This window comes from Oratosquilla oratoria, chromosome 9, assembly GCF_046742065.1.
Source record: "Oratosquilla oratoria isolate Oo_2021 chromosome 9, ASM4674206v1, whole genome shotgun sequence".
Lineage (NCBI taxonomy): Eukaryota > Metazoa > Arthropoda > Malacostraca > Stomatopoda > Squillidae > Oratosquilla > Oratosquilla oratoria.
In genome coordinates this window covers 12,894,293-12,911,792 of record NC_134785.1, presented here as the reverse complement: position 1 = coordinate 12,911,792, position 17,500 = coordinate 12,894,293, and the positions used below count along the sequence as shown (strand labels likewise).

The 17,500-nt window shown below is 43.7% G+C and overlaps 2 protein-coding genes across 3 annotated transcripts in view; both read left to right on the top strand.

The window, feature by feature from the left end:
- The window catches only part of LOC143028227 (uncharacterized), a 195,236-nt gene that overhangs the window by 91,931 nt on the left and 85,805 nt on the right, over positions 1-17,500 (top strand). The window lies entirely within an intron of this gene.
- LOC143028228 (uncharacterized) lies at positions 528-2,227 on the top strand. 2 transcript variants are annotated; one of them, XM_076190035.1, is made up of 3 exons: positions 528-608; positions 1,189-1,331; positions 1,848-2,227. In XM_076190035.1, the coding sequence occupies exons 2-3, from the start codon at positions 1,199-1,201 to the stop codon at positions 2,063-2,065; spliced, it is 351 nt and encodes a 116-aa protein (XP_076046150.1). In that variant the 5' UTR covers positions 528-608; positions 1,189-1,198; the 3' UTR covers positions 2,066-2,227. The 2 variants fall into 2 exon arrangements, with proteins under 2 accessions (XP_076046150.1, XP_076046149.1); XM_076190034.1 differs by having other exon boundaries at positions 603-619.

The following is a 17,500-nucleotide window of genomic DNA, read 5'->3' as shown; positions in this document are numbered from 1 at the left end:
GGGAAGGAAGAGAAGGGGAAGGGAAAGGGGAAAGAAGAAAAGGGAAGGGAATGAGATGGGAAGAGAAGGGAAGGGAAGGGAGGAGAAGGGAAGGGAAGGCAAGAGAAGGGAAGGGAATAGAAGAGAAGGGAAGAGAAGGAAAGGGAAGAGAAGGGAAGGGAAGAGAAAAGAAGGGAAAGGAAGGGAAGGGAAGAGAAGGGAAGAGAAGGGAAGGGAAGGATCTTCCCATCGTATGTTGCTTGAGAGGACCCGTCCGGCTGTGGGCAAGATCGGGAATACCTTCAAGAAGAGGCAGAGAAGTCCGGGGCAAGACGGGGCTGCCATGCAGAGAGACAATCAACACGGACCACCACTTGGAGAGTCACGCAGGGGCAACAAACATGGAAATGAGGTACACCGAAGTGTTCCTGAGATGACATCTCTTGTGTGGCCGTGGAAAAAGTGGAGCGAAGATCGGGGGTTGGTATGGTGAGAAATGACCAATAAGATATAACGTGCAACTCGTGGGGTTCATAGGTATATGTATATATAGATAGATAGATACATACTAAAGAATCAGATCGGAGGGTATTCCCAACAGCAGAGGATATACGAGCACTCACTTGCAAGTAAGTTGAATGTAAGAGTCAGTTTAAAGGAATTCTATACATATTGTGTGTGTGTTTGTGTGTGTTTGTGTGTGTTTGCTTGTGTGTGTTTGTGTTTACTTGTGTGTGTGTGTGTGTTTGCTTGTGTGCGTGTGTTTGCTTGTGTTTGTGTTTGGTTGTGTGTGTGTGTGTGCGTGCATATGTGCGTGCGTGTGTGCGTCTGCATGTGTGCGTGTGCATGTGTGCGTGCGTGTGTGTGTCTGTGTGTATATGTGTGTATGTGCATGTGATTCACCATGGTCTTTGGATCACGTGTTGGACTAGTGATCGGCAGCCACTTCCCTCTCGGAGGAGAGCTCAGAGCTCGTATATGTGTGCGTGCGTGTGTGCGTGTGTGTCTGTGTATGTGTGTGCATATGTGCGTGTGTGTCTGTGTGTGTCTGTGTGTGTGTGTGAGTGTGTATGTGTGTGCATGTGTGCGTGCATGTGTGCGTGCGTGCGTGTGTGTGTGTGTGTTTGTGTTTGACTTAGTTCTTAATGGATATGGTGTGTTTCATTTTTCTTTCTGATCTTAATTCACTTGTCTTTTGCATTCCCGGAGGTGTGGGAATATGGGACTTCCTTGGAGGCTGGCAGAGGGGATGTCTATGACCGTGACGGTGACGGTGACGGTGACGGTGACGGTGACGGTGATGGTGATGGCGATGGCTGTTATGTCCACAGCGTCCCCGCACGGCACCGAGGGCAAGTGTCCATATCTCTTTAAACACATTTGTTATTCATGTCTTACTTCCTCATATCTCTCCAGATAAGTCTTGATAAGTAGTGATTCATAAGTGTACGGGTCTTTAGGAGAAACGCGGACACTCACGCGTATTTACACACACTCATGCTCTTTACTCTCTCACACACACACACGCGCACAAACGAACACACGCAAACACACACACGCACGCATACACACACGCACAAACACCCACCCACACACCTACACACACACACACACACACACACACACACACACACACACACACACACACACACACACACACACACACACACACATACATACACGCGGGCGCAGACACACACAAACACAAACACACGCGTGCTCGCATACGCATACGCATATACAAGCATCCTCTGACCGGTGCAGAACTTGTAGTTGTGTTGCATCAGCCTTTGTCAGATTCTCCGTCAGGAGTAGAGACCCCCACAGTAAGTCTGACTTGACGGTTCCTTCTGCCTGTCGACCTGCAGGGTCGTCCTTCCCAGACCGATGCGACGACGCCCGGTTCGAGAACGCCTATCAATGTGGTGACGACTACCCGCTCTGTCTCGACGTCTTCATTCCAATCGTGTGCAGCGGAGCTCAGGACGACTCCTGTGGGTCAGTTGGGTCAGACCTCTTCTGCTGCAGAAACAGCGTTGTGTCGACGGGCTATGCTTGCGCATACAGCCGTAGGTCAAGATGGTAAGAGGAGGAGGAGGAGGAGGAGAAGGAGGAGGAGAAGGAGGAGAAGAAGGAGGAGGAGAAGGGAGCAAGGGACTTCGCTTGATGAAGTCAGGACAAAGTCAATGACACAATAAAGTATGAACATGTCTACATGATAATCTAGTAAAAAGATGAATATGAGTTTTGTTTAATTAGCCTGAAGAATAGACGTGGCTGTCTTGAGAAGAAGAGAAATTACAGAGTTAAATTCTATATGATTTAACATTTAATTTACAGGTATACAAACATGAAAATCCTCATTCCTTTCATGTGTGTATGTGTGTGTGTTTCAACCCCGATGCGGCAAGTGCGCGCAGGAATTCGAGCTCATGTACGACAGTTTCTCCCATGACTTACCTCCAAGCAATTTTATTCAGCTGAGGGAACCATCAATTCTTCAGCAAAAAGAATTTGATTATACGGCATTCAACACATGTAATACCTCGAATTTTATATCTGGATCAGGAAGAAATGAAAAAACTGTGACATGTAGAGTGACATTTCTTGTTTGTGTACACATTGTCTCATGGCTGTGACAACGAGAATATTTTCATAGGATGAATACAATAAACTCTTGCGAGTATATTCTCTATTCTTTCTAAAAAAAAATTCATGAACGTTCTCTTTCTTTTTATCTTTTTCTTCTTTATTTTGGTTCCTTTGTTTTCTGTTCCCTTTAAACTAGATCATCTTATTTTCTAGCGACTAAAGGCAGCTTCATGGCAGACGCCTCGTTCTTGGTATTACGACCCTCCCACTGGCATCGACGACTTCCGCATTTGTTCCTGCTGTCGCCAGGTAATTCTATTCACTTAAGGGGAACCCTACAGCGCAGAGAAAAGGCTACTGAAGGCTCCATCTTCTTATCCAAGCAGAGCGAAAAAAGACAACATTTCTAGAAAGTGTAGAGGTGTGTGTGTTTTTGTGTGTGTGTGTGTGTTTAAGTGTGTGTGTTTGTGTGTGTGTGTGTGTATGTGTGTGTGCGTGTAACCGTCGTTTCGATCCATGGCCCCACACGTCACACTTATGGGTTGCTTTTGGAGCGGAGAGTAGCACCTGGCTATCCCTTGTTCTTCTGGAACACCGCGCAGGCTTTGCGACCGGTCTGCCCCTGGATGAAGCAGCAGGCTTGCTTATTTGGCACGCAGTCTCTGTCAGTTTCACACCAATTGTAGTCCTTTGTGTCTGTATAGATAAACACTGGTGGAGACCCACACTTTTGCCAGTCAACATTTCCTGTTGGGAAGAAGAATTCCTTGCATGAGATATAACCTTTGAATATCAAACATAAGTAATATAGGGACTTTGTCCACCTCTACGGGAGCACAGCCCTGAGTACATATTTTGCGAGTGTAAGCTTCCTACTGCCCGTCCTGGATCTGTGTGTTTTTTGTGTGTGTGTGTGTGTGTGTGTGTGTGTGTGTGTGTGTGTGTGTGTGTGTGTGTGTGTGTGTGTGTGTGTGTGTGTGTGTGTGTGTGTGTGTGTGTGTGTGTGTGTGTGTGTGTGTGTGTGTGTGTGTGTGTGTGTGTGTGTGTGTGTGTGTGTGTGTGTGTGTGCGTGCGCATGTGCGTGTGCAAGCGCACGTGCGTGACTGCGTGTGCATGTTTTCACGAAAGGGAAGTTTTACCAATAGTAAGGAGATAAGTTATAGATTGAGAGAAGCGGGTAAATACCTTGGGAGGTTAAAAAAGTATTATGAGAAATAGACAACTGGGAATGGATGCGAAGAGGAGATTGTATGAAGGGGTGATCGTGCCGACGGTATTGTATGGGGCAGAGACTTGGAATGAATTCAAGAGAGGCAGAGAGGAAAAGTTGAAATGTGTTTGAGGTGAAATGTCTGAGAAGTATGGTAGGGGTTACGAGGCTGGATAGAGTGAGAAACGAGGAGGTGAGAAGGAGAGCGGGAGTCGAAAATGAGATGGCAGATAGGGACGATGAAAGATTATTGGGGTGGTTTAGACACATGGGAAGAATGAGTGATTAAAGATTAGTAAAAGAGGTGTGGAAGGCAGAGGTGGAGAGAGTGAACTTGAGGGGACGACCGAGGATGAGATGGATGGATGGGGTGAAGGGGGCGTTGAGAAAGAGGGGAATGTCTGTTGAGGAAGGAAGGGAGAAGGCAGGAGATAGGGATGAGTGGAGAATGACTGTGTATGGATGATACTGTTATGCAAGGAAGGTGGAGATTGGGGATAGGGGGTGGTTAGGTGTGAATGATATTTTGACGCAGCCTGAAGGGATTTCTCCTAATCTTCTCTTTTTATACACAAAGGATCGCCGATTAAGTAAAGCGGCCTTGCTGTGGATGTACTGTGTCTTGCTGCATTGCGTTTGACCCAAGGCAGCTAGCGGATGCAGAGATGACCCGTCATCCATGAGGGGCTGAGATGGGAGGGGTGGAATAGATGGCGGAGGGGAGTGAAATGGGTGGGAATAGATACGTGACAGACTTCTCTACCTCCCTTAAAAGGAAAAAAAGCTCATGATACATAGATAGAAGGACTACGCGCGTGTCCACGGAGGTGGGTGTTTGGTCAGGATATCATAATAATTTACAAGGAGGACCTCGTCATCGTTTTCGAGGGTGATCTACGTACGCTGTGCATCTGCGTCAGTGACGAAGAAGAAGAGGAAGACCATCATCAGCGCCGCCAGCATCGCCGCCCGCAGCGTCGGAGACGAGGAAGCCATGTTTCCCTGCGGACAAAAGCAAATAAACGAAGAAGAAGAGACGGGGATTGGGGGGTATTTTCCGAATTTTGTTTGAGACCCAAAACAAGAGCCCGAGGTCACAAAATGCCCTTCGACCCTCACCCTCCTTTCAAATATTGTTTTGAGTCCGTTTGTTTCCCTTTCGGTTAAATGAAATCGCGCAATGTGGAGGAGTGGTCCTCGCCGAGAAATTGTTTTGAGCTGAAGAATCGACAGCTGCCTTCACTGGACGCTTGTTGCCTGAAAGATAATGATAGGGGGAAACTCTCCACATGATTCTTTCGTCTCACAATTCCCTGGACTCCTGACAACACATGTTTCTTTCGTCTGGCAATTCCTTGGACTCCTGACAAAAGTCACAAAATAATTTACCTCCTTACCAGACTCTGCGTACTAAAGAGAAAGAGTGTAGCTGTCTTCACTTGCACGGACTGGGAGCAGACGGAGCTCGACCGAGATGAGGAGTCTGCGGACGAGAAGTGAGCTCGACGCGGTACACGTGCACGTATATATACACACACGAAGTGACCAATAGGTATGCTTCTGAGAACTACACGACTTCTGTGCGCAGTGAAACCGGTGGGGGTGTTCAAGCGCGTGGACCCGTTTGTGTGTTCTGGTTCCTGGAAATTCCCTGCAGCTGCGCTTGGAAATTTTCCTCCCTCGTTATTGTTATTGGTGGCGGCGTTATACGACGTTATTCCTTGTGTCCTTGGAGATGGGACGAAGTCGAGAAAATAAAAATTTCTTCACAGAGGAGACATCTCCGTCCCCACGTCCTTCTACAGACAAACGAGAGCCATCTGCCGCTACAGGTTTATGTAGTTCCTTAGGGTACTAAAACCCTAAGTCGTATGAAGTCACGATATTAGGGACTCGTGACATTCCTATGGACCAGAGTCGCACAAAATTCTTTGTTGAGTGGAGGCTCATCTCAACTCCTACAGGTGTGATGAGTCAATTTTAGCACCTACTCTTTATTTATGTATCTATCTGTCTATATATATATATATATATATATATATATATATATATATATATATACATATATATATATATATGTATATTCATATATATATATGTATATTTATATATATATATATATGTATATTTATATATATATATATATGTATATTTACTTCTATATATATATATATATGTATTTATATATATATATACAGTATATGCATATACATATACATATATATATATATATATATACATATATATATACATATATATATATATATATATATATATATTTATATATATACACGTGAATTGGGAAGCAGGTTTTCTTGAATACAAATACACTGCATACTCGTCCCTGATCATGTTTTTCTTAAAGTTTTAACTCGTCATATCCAACTTTCCATGGGGGGGGGGGGGAAGAAACACAGCGTCCCCCTCCAAAAAATAAATAAATAAATAAATAAATAGATAAATAAAATAAAATAAAATAAAATAAAATAAAAATAAATAAATATATAAATAAATAAATAAATAAAATTATTTCAAAATAGATTCAAATAACATCAGGTCATACGATGTTTCACCAGTAACTTCAGACAACATCAGGTACGATAACAATTTTCCTAATTAATGTATGTATATATGTACAGAGCTGGGCGCGTTCCTATGTGCCCTCCTAGATGCGTTCCTAGGTATCTTGAGCAAAGTCATGTCAATCAGGACACCGAGAAACGCACATAGGAACGCACCGGGGAACGTGCCCAGCTCTGTATATGTGTGCATTCATTGTTATTCACCCTCCAATCGAACCTCTGTATTTGGCCGTCAGTTTTCTCATTTAACCAGTTCTCACAGAAAGCTGGCTACAAAACACATCGTAAGCACAAGAGAATGAGTAAAAACAAAAGGGACAGGTGCAGCTCCTCTCCTCCTCCTCTTCCTCCTCCTCCTCCTCTTCCTCCTCCTCCTCCTCCTACTCCTCTCCTCCTCCTCCTCCTCCGGCTGGCTCGACACTGTGTTTGCTTGCTATCTTACTTCCATGATTCGCATCAGCAGCAGCAAGTCCTCTCTCTCTCTCTCCTCTCTTTCTCTCTCTCTCTCTCTCTCTCTCTCTCTCTCTCTCTCTCTCTCTCTCTCTCTCTCTCTCTCTCTCTCTCTCTCTCTCTCTCTCTCTCTCTCTCTCTCTCTTTCTTTCTCTCTCTCTCTCTCTCTGGCAGGTCCAGTCGATTTCATTTGGACGAATGGAAAGGAACCAGTTAACATTTTATTTTCTGTCCAGATCATATCTTTTTTCAGATTACCACAAGATAAATCACCCCCCCCCCCCAGGAAAGCAAATGTTATACAAACGGTTGTTTAAAGGCTGTCAAATACCATGCATACTAGTATGCATGTTTGAAGTATGTGATGAAACAGTGTTTTTCTTTATGATATCTTTAATATATATTCACTCAGATCATACATAAAGAACGCTGTCTATATAGTTTTAGACATTTTATTCATACTTGAAACAAAATAGTGTTTTTTTCTTTCAAATTTTGTCTAAAGTTTGTTTAAAGTTCCTATTGCATACTTCACATAGCATCGCATAGCAAGAGAATTTTTTTTACAAAAACTAATCTATTTTGTCATTGTATTCGATTTTACATTGATATAAATGTACGCAACCGTTTACCTCTGAGAATCATGGAATCACTCGGATGATTTCGCATCAAACCAGACACTATACTTTGAGACTCAATTTAGGCCAGTTACTTCCCGCATAATTCGTGAACTTGAATTCCGGATACATGGGCATGTGGCACGTTTCCCTGATGGTGATCCTATTCAGCGTTGTCTCCACAAGAGGTCAACCCTCGATGGAGGAGACGAAGAAGGGGACGTCCACAGAACTCATGTGTGAGGCAAATTGATCGAATCTGTCGAGAATGGTTTGGAGTGGGAAGGAAAGGTGCCTGCATGGGAGCTTGTCCGAAGAGACGACGGGTGGGGACTGGCACCGGCGTGTGGATGAAGCAACGCGCTCCCTGGCGTGTGCCCCCAATTGATGATTGATGATTTGGGGTCGAGGCATATGGATGATGTGCTTCAAATTTCACACAAGTATTGGGTGTTACAAAAAATAAAACACAAATATGCTTCTTATGCTTTATTTCATTAGAGGAAAAATTCAGTTCTCGGTAAAAAAAAAAAAAAGTGTTTACATGTGGAAATCTAATATGTTTACTATTCCGATTAAAAAAGAAAGTTAGATGAAGTTGAAAAAAGTGAATCAATAAGGAAAAAAGATTGGCCACCCATGGAAGAGCTTCATTAACTTGCGGACCTTTAGTTGGTCCTCCAAGCCCCAGAGGACTCTGTTCCTCTTTGGGCGAGACCAGACATCTTCTCTACTCTGCTCTCCGGACCTCCTCTTCCCACCGGAACAGGTGGCGGCGGCGACGACGAAGACGCCTTCGCAGGACTCCGCTAGATCACGGGAGGGAAGAAGAACTTGCGGCCACTGAGGCGATCTGGGCAGCAGAAGTTGAATCTGGGGCAGTCGTGGTGGCTGCGACACTTCTGGAAGCACGGAGACTCTGTCACCAGGCAGGGCGCCGTGGCCGTCGAGAGCCGCGGGTCACACAAAGTATCTGTGCTCAGGAAGGAAGGTGCCAAAAGCCAGGCGGGTGAAGATCCAGACTACAAACAAAGCACTAAATTTAAAACGATGACGTATACGATTTTAGTCACGTATAACACATGCACTAAACATCTCAGTTCTTACCAGAAGCCGAGACACTTGCTAGCAGAGCCAGTCCTAGAAGGACAACCTTACTCCGTGCACAGATGTTGGCCATCGTCGTCCTTGTCGCCGTCAGCCTAGTCTGTTTACGCGGTGCGAGAAACGAGGAGGTCACTGTCATTATTAAGTGTCTGGCGATGTGTTTCCTTGTACCGAAACGTCACATTCAATCCTGTGCCCGACTTTGCCGATGTCGCTCCTTCTTTTGAAGGGGACACCACCCAGGGCTTCGGGAAGCTGTGTCCATTTAAGTACACAGACAAGCACATGCACACAACACACACACACACACACACACACACACACACACACACACACACACACACACACACACACACACACACACACACACACACACACACACACACACACACACACACACACACACACACACACACACACACACACACACACACACACACACACACACACACACGGATGCATATACAGATCTTACCAACCAGCCTGTTTTAAGGGGTATGTCTTGATGCTTAGCGGGACGTGTACACGTGTCTAGCCTCCCTTCATATGCAACGAGACACTGGAGCCACGTTCAAGTTTGAAGCCGCCAGCCACTGCAGGGTTTCCCAGGAGACTTGAATGCGGCACACGCACACACACACACAGAGAGAGAGAGAGAGAGAGAGAGAGAGAGAGAGAGAGAGAGAGAGAGAGAGAGAGAGAGAGAGAGAGAGAGAGAGAGAGAGAGAGAGAGAGAGAGAGAGAGAGAGAGAGAGAGAGAGAGAGAGAGAGAGAGAGAGAGAGAGAGAGAGAGAGAGAGAGAGAGAGAGAGAGAGAGAGAGAGAGAGAGAGAGAGAGAGAGAGAGAGAGAGAGAGAGAGAGAGAGAGAGAGAGAGAGAGAGAGAGAGAGAGAGAGAGAGAGAGAGAGAGAGAGAGAGAGAGAGAGGGGGGGGACTGGCATCTCACAATTGGTAATCAACGGAACCAGTTTTAAGATTTCTGGGTAATAATTACAGACGTACGAACAAACCACTGGAAGGACGTGTCAATATCAAGACATACTCCGTACTTGACTATCGCTTGTGGTGACGGGGGAGGAGCCTACACCAGGAGGCGCTGAGTAGCTGCGGTCAGAACCCGTCGCCTTTTGCCCTATGTGCCTGGACAGTTAGGGCAAGTAACAGTCACTGTTGGGGAACTGGAGAATAGTGCGGGACTCGAACCCATAACTGAGGGAATGCGAGACCGGCGCACTGGAGGGGTGAGGAGTCCGTGTATTTCGGACATCCGTTCCTTGGGAGGATCTTGATACAAGTGGAATGACGATATTCCTCAAGATGTACAACAACGCACCGAAACATCTACATCGGAGTGGCAAGATGTGGCAATGGAGCGACGAGCATAAGGACATATGAATGGAGAAGGTTGTGAGAGACCATATGGCTTACACTTGTTAGTTCCACTTCCCTTACCACCTTTCATCCCTATTCATGAATTCTTGTAATCTCTTAAAATAACCAATTATTGTTTCAGCGCTCATCACATTGTTACTTTGTCTATTTCATTCGTTAATCACTCTGTTGGTAAACCAATTCTTGCCTATTTCCTTCTTAAATTCAAATTTGTCCGATCTAAATTGATTACTACGAGTCCTGCCCTGCTGTCATTCTTCCACCTACGGAGATGGAGAGGCTCGGCGGAAACGAAGATAGGTCGTAAGAGCCACATGAACAGAAGTAATATTCCTCGCGGTTTCGCTGGGAACTGAAGCTTAACTTTACGTGTCGTCAGACTGAGACAACCTAACTATGATGTATAGACTGCTTCAAGCGGTCAGTATATTATGAACTTTAGTAACACCCCTATGGACCAGATACACGCAGAATTCTTTCATGATTGGAGGCTTATCTCCACCCACGGGGAATGGTTTAGTCAATCTAAACTTCTCCTCTCCTTCCCTCCTGTTACCACAACCCTTTGAAGCTCCCCTTGAACCCCTCTGCCCCCTAACCTGGGACTCTACCTCTTACGTTTGCCCCATATAGCTTTTAACTCTATTCAGATGTTCACATAATTTAACATCATATGTATATATCCATTACACTATTTGATAACTAATACCTGATACTGAATTTAGATTTATTAGTATTTACCTTCATATGTGTATATCCATTACACTATTTGATAACTAATACCTGATACTGAATTTAGATTTATTAGTGTTTACCTTCATCATCATCATCATCATCAGCATCATCGTCATCGTCATTATCATCATCATCATCATCATCATCATCATCATCATCATCATCATCATCATCATCATCATCATCATCATCATCATCATCATCATCATCATCATCATCATCATCATCATCATCATCATCATCATCATCATCATCATCATCATCATCATCATCATCATCATCATCATCATCATCATCATCATCATCATCATCATCATCATCATCATCATCTATACCCAAAATTGAATCTTGGAATTGAGCAATTCGGCGTCTATGACCTATGACCTATGACCTTGTCCAATTTCTCCCTTTCTTGTCTATTTCATTCTCGAATCTAGATTTGTCCAATTTCTCCCTTTCTTGCCTATTTCATTCTCGAATCTATATTTGTCCAATTTCCTTCTTTCTTGCCTATTCCTTCTCGAATCTATATTTGTCCAATTTCTCCCTTTTTTGCCTATTTCATTCTCGAATCTAGATTTGTCCAATTTCTTTCTTTCCAAAGTCCTCTTAAGGAGAGACAACTCCTGTGTCCTTTCGCCCCGTCCATCTTCCTCCGGCGCACTACAGTTAAGTTCTGACGTTCCGGGGAGGGACGCAGAAGTTCTTCCTCGTGTTAAAGTCGGGGCAGCAGATTAGACCTCCAGTGCAGAAGAACCCGTTGCCACATTCCTTGAAGCAGGATTTGCCAACGCCGCACGTCTCTTCCATCACTATCACGTCACACTGTGCAACGAGGAAACAATGCACATCAAGGTTTTGATCATGTTTCCCAGGAGATATATGGCCAAGGGAAAAAAATCTGGAGTAGTCAAGAGAACGCGTGACACCGCTAAAACCAGTCAACAAAACTGAGAAAAATTGAAATATAATCAGACGAAATACAACGAATTAGATGAAATAGGATGAAACAAAATAGAATTAAGTAAAGTGAAATAAGGTGGAATTGAAACGAAAATTATATTTTTCCGTCTGTGTCATGATAAACACAGACGGCTGTCCATCAGGAAGAAAATCGAGTTAATTGTGCCTAATTATGTACCTCAAGTTTTTCGCCAATTGATGCTCTACTGCCGCACCAGAATATTTCGTCGAAGCCTATTGAGGTGTTTTACTGGCGGGCATACAAAACCATACATACAGACAACCATACATACAGACAACCATACGTACAGACAACCATACGTACAGACAACCATACATACAGACAACCAAACGTAGAGACAATCAAACATACAGACAGTCATATATAGACAACCATACATATAGACAACCATACATACAGACAACTATACATACAGGCAACCATACATACAGACAACAATACATACAGACAACCATACATACAGACAACCATACATACAGACAATCAAGCATACAGACAATCATATATAGACAACCATACATACAGACAACCATACATACAGACAACCATACGTAAAGACAACCATACGTACAGACAACCATACGTACAGACAACCATACATACAGACAACCAAACGTACAGACAACCAAACGTACAGACAATCAAACATACAGACAATCATATATAGACAACCATACATATAGACAACCATACATATAGACAACCATACATACAGACAACCATACGTACAGACAACCATACCTACAGACAACCATACATACGGGCAACCAAACATACAGACAATCAAACATACAGACAATCATATATAGACAACCATACATATAGACAACCATACATACAGACAACCATACGTACAGACAACTATACGTACAGACAACCATACATACAGACAACCAAACGTACAGACAATCAAACATACAGACAATCATATATAGACAACCATACATATAGACAACCATACGTACAGACAACCATACCTACAGACAACCATACATACGGGCAACCAAACATACAGACAATCAAGCATACAATCATATATAGACAACCATACATACAGACAACCATACATACAGACAACCATACATACAGACGACCATACATACAGACAACCATACATACAGACAACGTTACATACAGACAACCATACATACAGACAACCATACATACAGACAACCATACATACAGACAACCATACATACAGACAACCATACATACAGACAACCATACATACAGACAACCATACATACAGACGACCATACATACAGACAACCATACATACAGACAAGGAGACAGACGGGCGGTCTTCACATAACCTCCGCCCATCTTCACCCAAGGAGGTAAATGGTGATGGGATGGTACAAAATCTTTAACGATTCCGATACAAGTTCCGATACTGCTTTCTAAACCTCCGATTCCCGATGCGATCCCGATCCCGATACCTGCAATGATTACAATTCATGGTTATTTTCAAACACTACAGCTGGTTCGAGAAACGAATACTTTATGAACAAAGTACAATAATTATCAATCATTTACCGGAACAGTATCGGGACGTGTGTCGGAATCGTTAAAAAAAATGTGGTATCGTCCCATCACTAGCAATCTAACAGGCGTAAAGGCCCCTATACACTGTCAATCATGATTGCACAGTCATCGAGATTATGCAAGCAGTGTTTGGGCCACACACTACCAGTAAGATTGAGCAATCATTACTTACCTCTTGGAGTTTGTGGAGTTGGATGAACTCCCTCCAAAATTCCTGAGTGTCCTGTGTGCTCGCCATGGTTACAAAGGAACGACTGAGCTGTTGGTGCAATCATCGCCACTAACTATCACTCATGATGGTGTAATTACTATGATTGAGCTTACAAAATCAAACCGTGTTGGAAGTTCCTCAATCATCTGCACAAACACTCAATCATACCCACTCACACAGGATATGCTTGCGCAATCATGAATATTGTGCAATCATGACTGACAGTGTGTAGGGGCCTTAACTGTCCCCCTCTGGCTTCGGTACGGAACCTAAACTGCTTCTCGAACGGAGTGACAACGTGTAGATACTTGCCTAAATCAAAGAGAGGAACTGCCTTGGTAGTCACAGCCATCGACCACAGCAGCGTCAGCACAAGTATCAGCCTGCCAGAATGAGCCATCCTCGCTTGTCTGTGTGTAAAACATGACAATGAGAAACTCGGCTTCAAAATTTTCCGAAAACTTTGGTTGTGGGCGAATTTGACCCGTGGCTTTCGTTCCTCTCCGCTCGCACCACACCAAAGTCCATCTGGCGGAAGCATACCTAAACACTTGATTATAAAGAAGTTGAGCTTATGCAGTGAACGCTGTCTCTCAAATAAACACGTAGAGATTAACCTAAAGGAAAACGATCAATGGTTTTTCCAGCAACAAAAAGGTAAACGGGACAAAGACACTAGCCTAGGGGACTTACTGGTAAAAGAATTATAATCCAGATACAGGAGAGCAAGTTATGGGACGAGTTCACAGCTCCGACTGGCGAGCCCCACGTCTTCTCCTGTTTTTATGTTCAACTAACACCGAGAAAAGATGGAGATGGGTAGAGGAGGGGCCAGCGGGAATGAAAAGAGAAAGAAAGAAGAAGTCGAACAGGGACTGAAAAAACACCTATCGACCTGGTCACTAACCTACTTTGCAAAGTAGATCGTATACCATTTGAACACACAAGTATTTGCATATACAAATGCATATGTACATGCACATGTACATATATACATATACAAATACATATACATATACATATACATATACATATACATATACATATACTCGTAACACATAGTAAGAGTGATGGGTGACTGAGTTCCCAAGACCCCATGTCTTTGGGTAACTTAAAGAAATTTCAAGGCCGCCACTTGATTTGATAAAAATCAAGAAAAATGAAACGCACAGATAACGCTTAACACTATTCATTAAAGTTAATAGGATTACATGAAGGATTACAATCACGGAACATTCAAGTGAGTAAATAAGTTTACATTCAAATGAGTTAATATGTTTCAAAACAGAAGATTCCCGCTCGAAAACTTTTAACGGGGGTAAAAGAAGATTAATTAATTCATTAATACTTTACCAACGAAATACACCACTACATGAAACACTAGATGAAACACTAGATAAAACACTAGCTGAGTTAATTATCTTACGACTAATACAGGGGGAGTACAGAGGACTTACTTCAGCCGAATAATCCGCCCCGAGGCCCACACCTTTACATCGTACCCTCTACCCTCAAACTGATTCTTCTGACGCTCAAGGCGCTCTGGTTCTCTGCAAAAAACCCTCTGATTGGCCCATAGGAATTGCGTCTATGGCGATTGAACCTCATTGGTCAATTAACAAAACGTTCTTCTTCGTTCTAGGCTGAGTGTTAGAACAAATACTCCATTGAGTAGGTTTTTCTTCCCACGCGTCCTCCAGTACTCGTCCTGTAATCTGACACCCACGTTAATGGCGAGGCGCCGTTATCCAAGTAATAAACTATTCCCACTTTACATATATGGGAATATATGTGACAATATACATATACATATACATATACATATACATATACATATACATATACATATACATATGCAAATACATATGCATATACCGTAGAAACCACTGTTGGAGTAGAAAAGACTGGAAACGGGGAATCTATATATTTCGATTGCAAACTGCAATCCTCTTCAGTATCTACTGAAGAGGATTGCAGTTTGCAATCGAAATATATAGATTCCCCGTTTCCAGTCTTTTCTACTCCAACAGTGGTTTCTACGTTATTGACAAATGTGTGATTACATTTTTCACCTGTAATATACATATACATATACATATGCACTTATACAGTTACCTATTTGCTTATGTATTTATCTATATATTCCTTTAACTACTTATCTATTTACTCAGTCATCCATTTGTTTATTCACAGAAGTATACACCGATTTAACTCTCTACTTACCCACCATTTTACTCATTCATTGATTTATCTACAAAACTATGCACAACTTTAATTGTCTAACTACATATCTATACATTTACTTGTTTATGGTGCACCCGGCCTTGTTATGGACATAAAGGTCACCTTGTCGAGACGTGTTTGTTGTTGTTGTTGTTGTTGTAGTTGTTGTTAATGTTGTTTTGTTGTTGCTGTTGTTGTTGTTGTTGTTGTTGTTGTTGTTGTTGTTGTTGTTGCTGTTGTTGTTGTTGTTCGTTCCCTAGACTAATTAGCCAAACAGAACCGTTTCCTTGAAGAACACCTTGCCTGGAGCAGGGTTTTCCCACAAATCCCTAGAATATATATTGCTTTGTTGGCGTGCATTCTTGTCTACAATGAAGTCTTCCATTAATGTGTTGCATAGTACGGGGTCAAGTGTTAAATCCTGGACATTTGTGATGCGGTCATTTAGTACTCTTGTAACTTAGAAGGGCTGGGTGGTGGCCACACCACAGTCTGGCCAGGTGGACTCTGGAAAGGGGGTTCGGAGAGAGCGACGTCTTGGTAGTCTGACTCGTGGAGTCTCGCCGACCTTCTTGGAGTCGCTAGCGGCACGTTCTTGGAATCGAGACACACGTCATAATTTTTTTTTTTTTTTTTTTTTTTTTTTTTTTTAATTATCCTACTGGGTGAGCAGTTGAAGCTCTCAGGTGGAGGACGGGCCAACTGACCCCATGCGTCATGAAAAAAAAATAATAATAATAATAAAAAAAAAATGTCCAATGGCACAGTCAGACAGACAGACAGACATGCAAACAGACAGGCAGGCAGATGGTGGCTTGTTTGAGAGGACTTCCGTACATAGATCTGGAGACGAAGAAGAAGAAGAAGAAGGAAGAGGAGAAGGAGAAAGAGGAGAAGGAGGAGGTGGACGTAGAGAAGGGGAGGAGGAGAAGGAAGTGTAGAAGGGGAGGAGGAGAAGGAGGAGGAGAAGGAAAAGGAGAAGGAGAAGGAAGATGAGGAGGAGAAGGAGGAGGAGGAGAAGAAGAAAAAGGAGAAGAAGAAGAAGAAGCAGAAGAAGGAGGAGGAGGAGGAGGAGGGGAGAAGTAGAAGAAGAAGGATGATGATGATGATGAGGAGGAGGAGGAGGAGGAGGAGGAGGAGGAGTAGAGGAGAAGTAGGAAAGGGCGAAGGAGGAGGAGGAAGAGGAGGAGGAGGAGGAGGAGGAGGAGGAGGAGGAGGAGGGGAGAAGTAGGAGAGGGCGAAGGAGGACGAGGAGGAGGAGGAGGAGGTGGAGGAGAAGGAGAAGGTGAAGGAGGAGGAGGAAAAGGAGGAGGAGTAGGAGGAGGAAGAGGAGGAAGAGGAGGAGGAGGCGTAGGAGAAGGAGTAGGAGTAGGGGGAGGTGGAGTAGGAGGAGGAGGAGTAGGAGGAGGAGGAGGAAGAGGAGGAGGAAGAGGAGGAGGAGGAAGAGGAGGAGGAAGAGGAGGAGCAGGAGTAGAAGAAAAAGGAGGAGGAGGAGGAGGAGGAGGAGGAGGAGGAGGAGGAGGAGGAGGAGGAGGAGGAGGAGGAGGAGGAGGAGGAGGAGGAAGAGGAGGAGGAGGAGGAGGAGGAGGAGGAAGAGGAGGAGGAAGAGTGTTTGGCACGCCACACAGGTGCTTTGTGTGCCAAAACTCGAATATCTGCAGCTGACAGACACCTAATGGACAAGGATTCGACGACGTAATCACGAAGGCCTTCGTGTTTACTATAGGCAGAAAAGAGAACTGAAATTCGTAAATGAGTGAAAATGTAGTCAACGTAAGCGTTAAAACGTGCAGGGACGGGAATTAGCTACATAGCTCTCATTCTACATTTAATGGTCTTCCCAACAGTTTACATTTTCTATGATCAAGGACTA

Bases quoted from the DNA above. Each gene is read 5' to 3' on its own strand.
- LOC143028228 (XM_076190034.1), top strand. The intron at 1,332-1,847 runs GCAAGTGTCCAT...GTCGACCTGCAG, and splicing joins GTCCCCGCACGGCACCGAGG to GGTCGTCCTTCCCAGACCGA.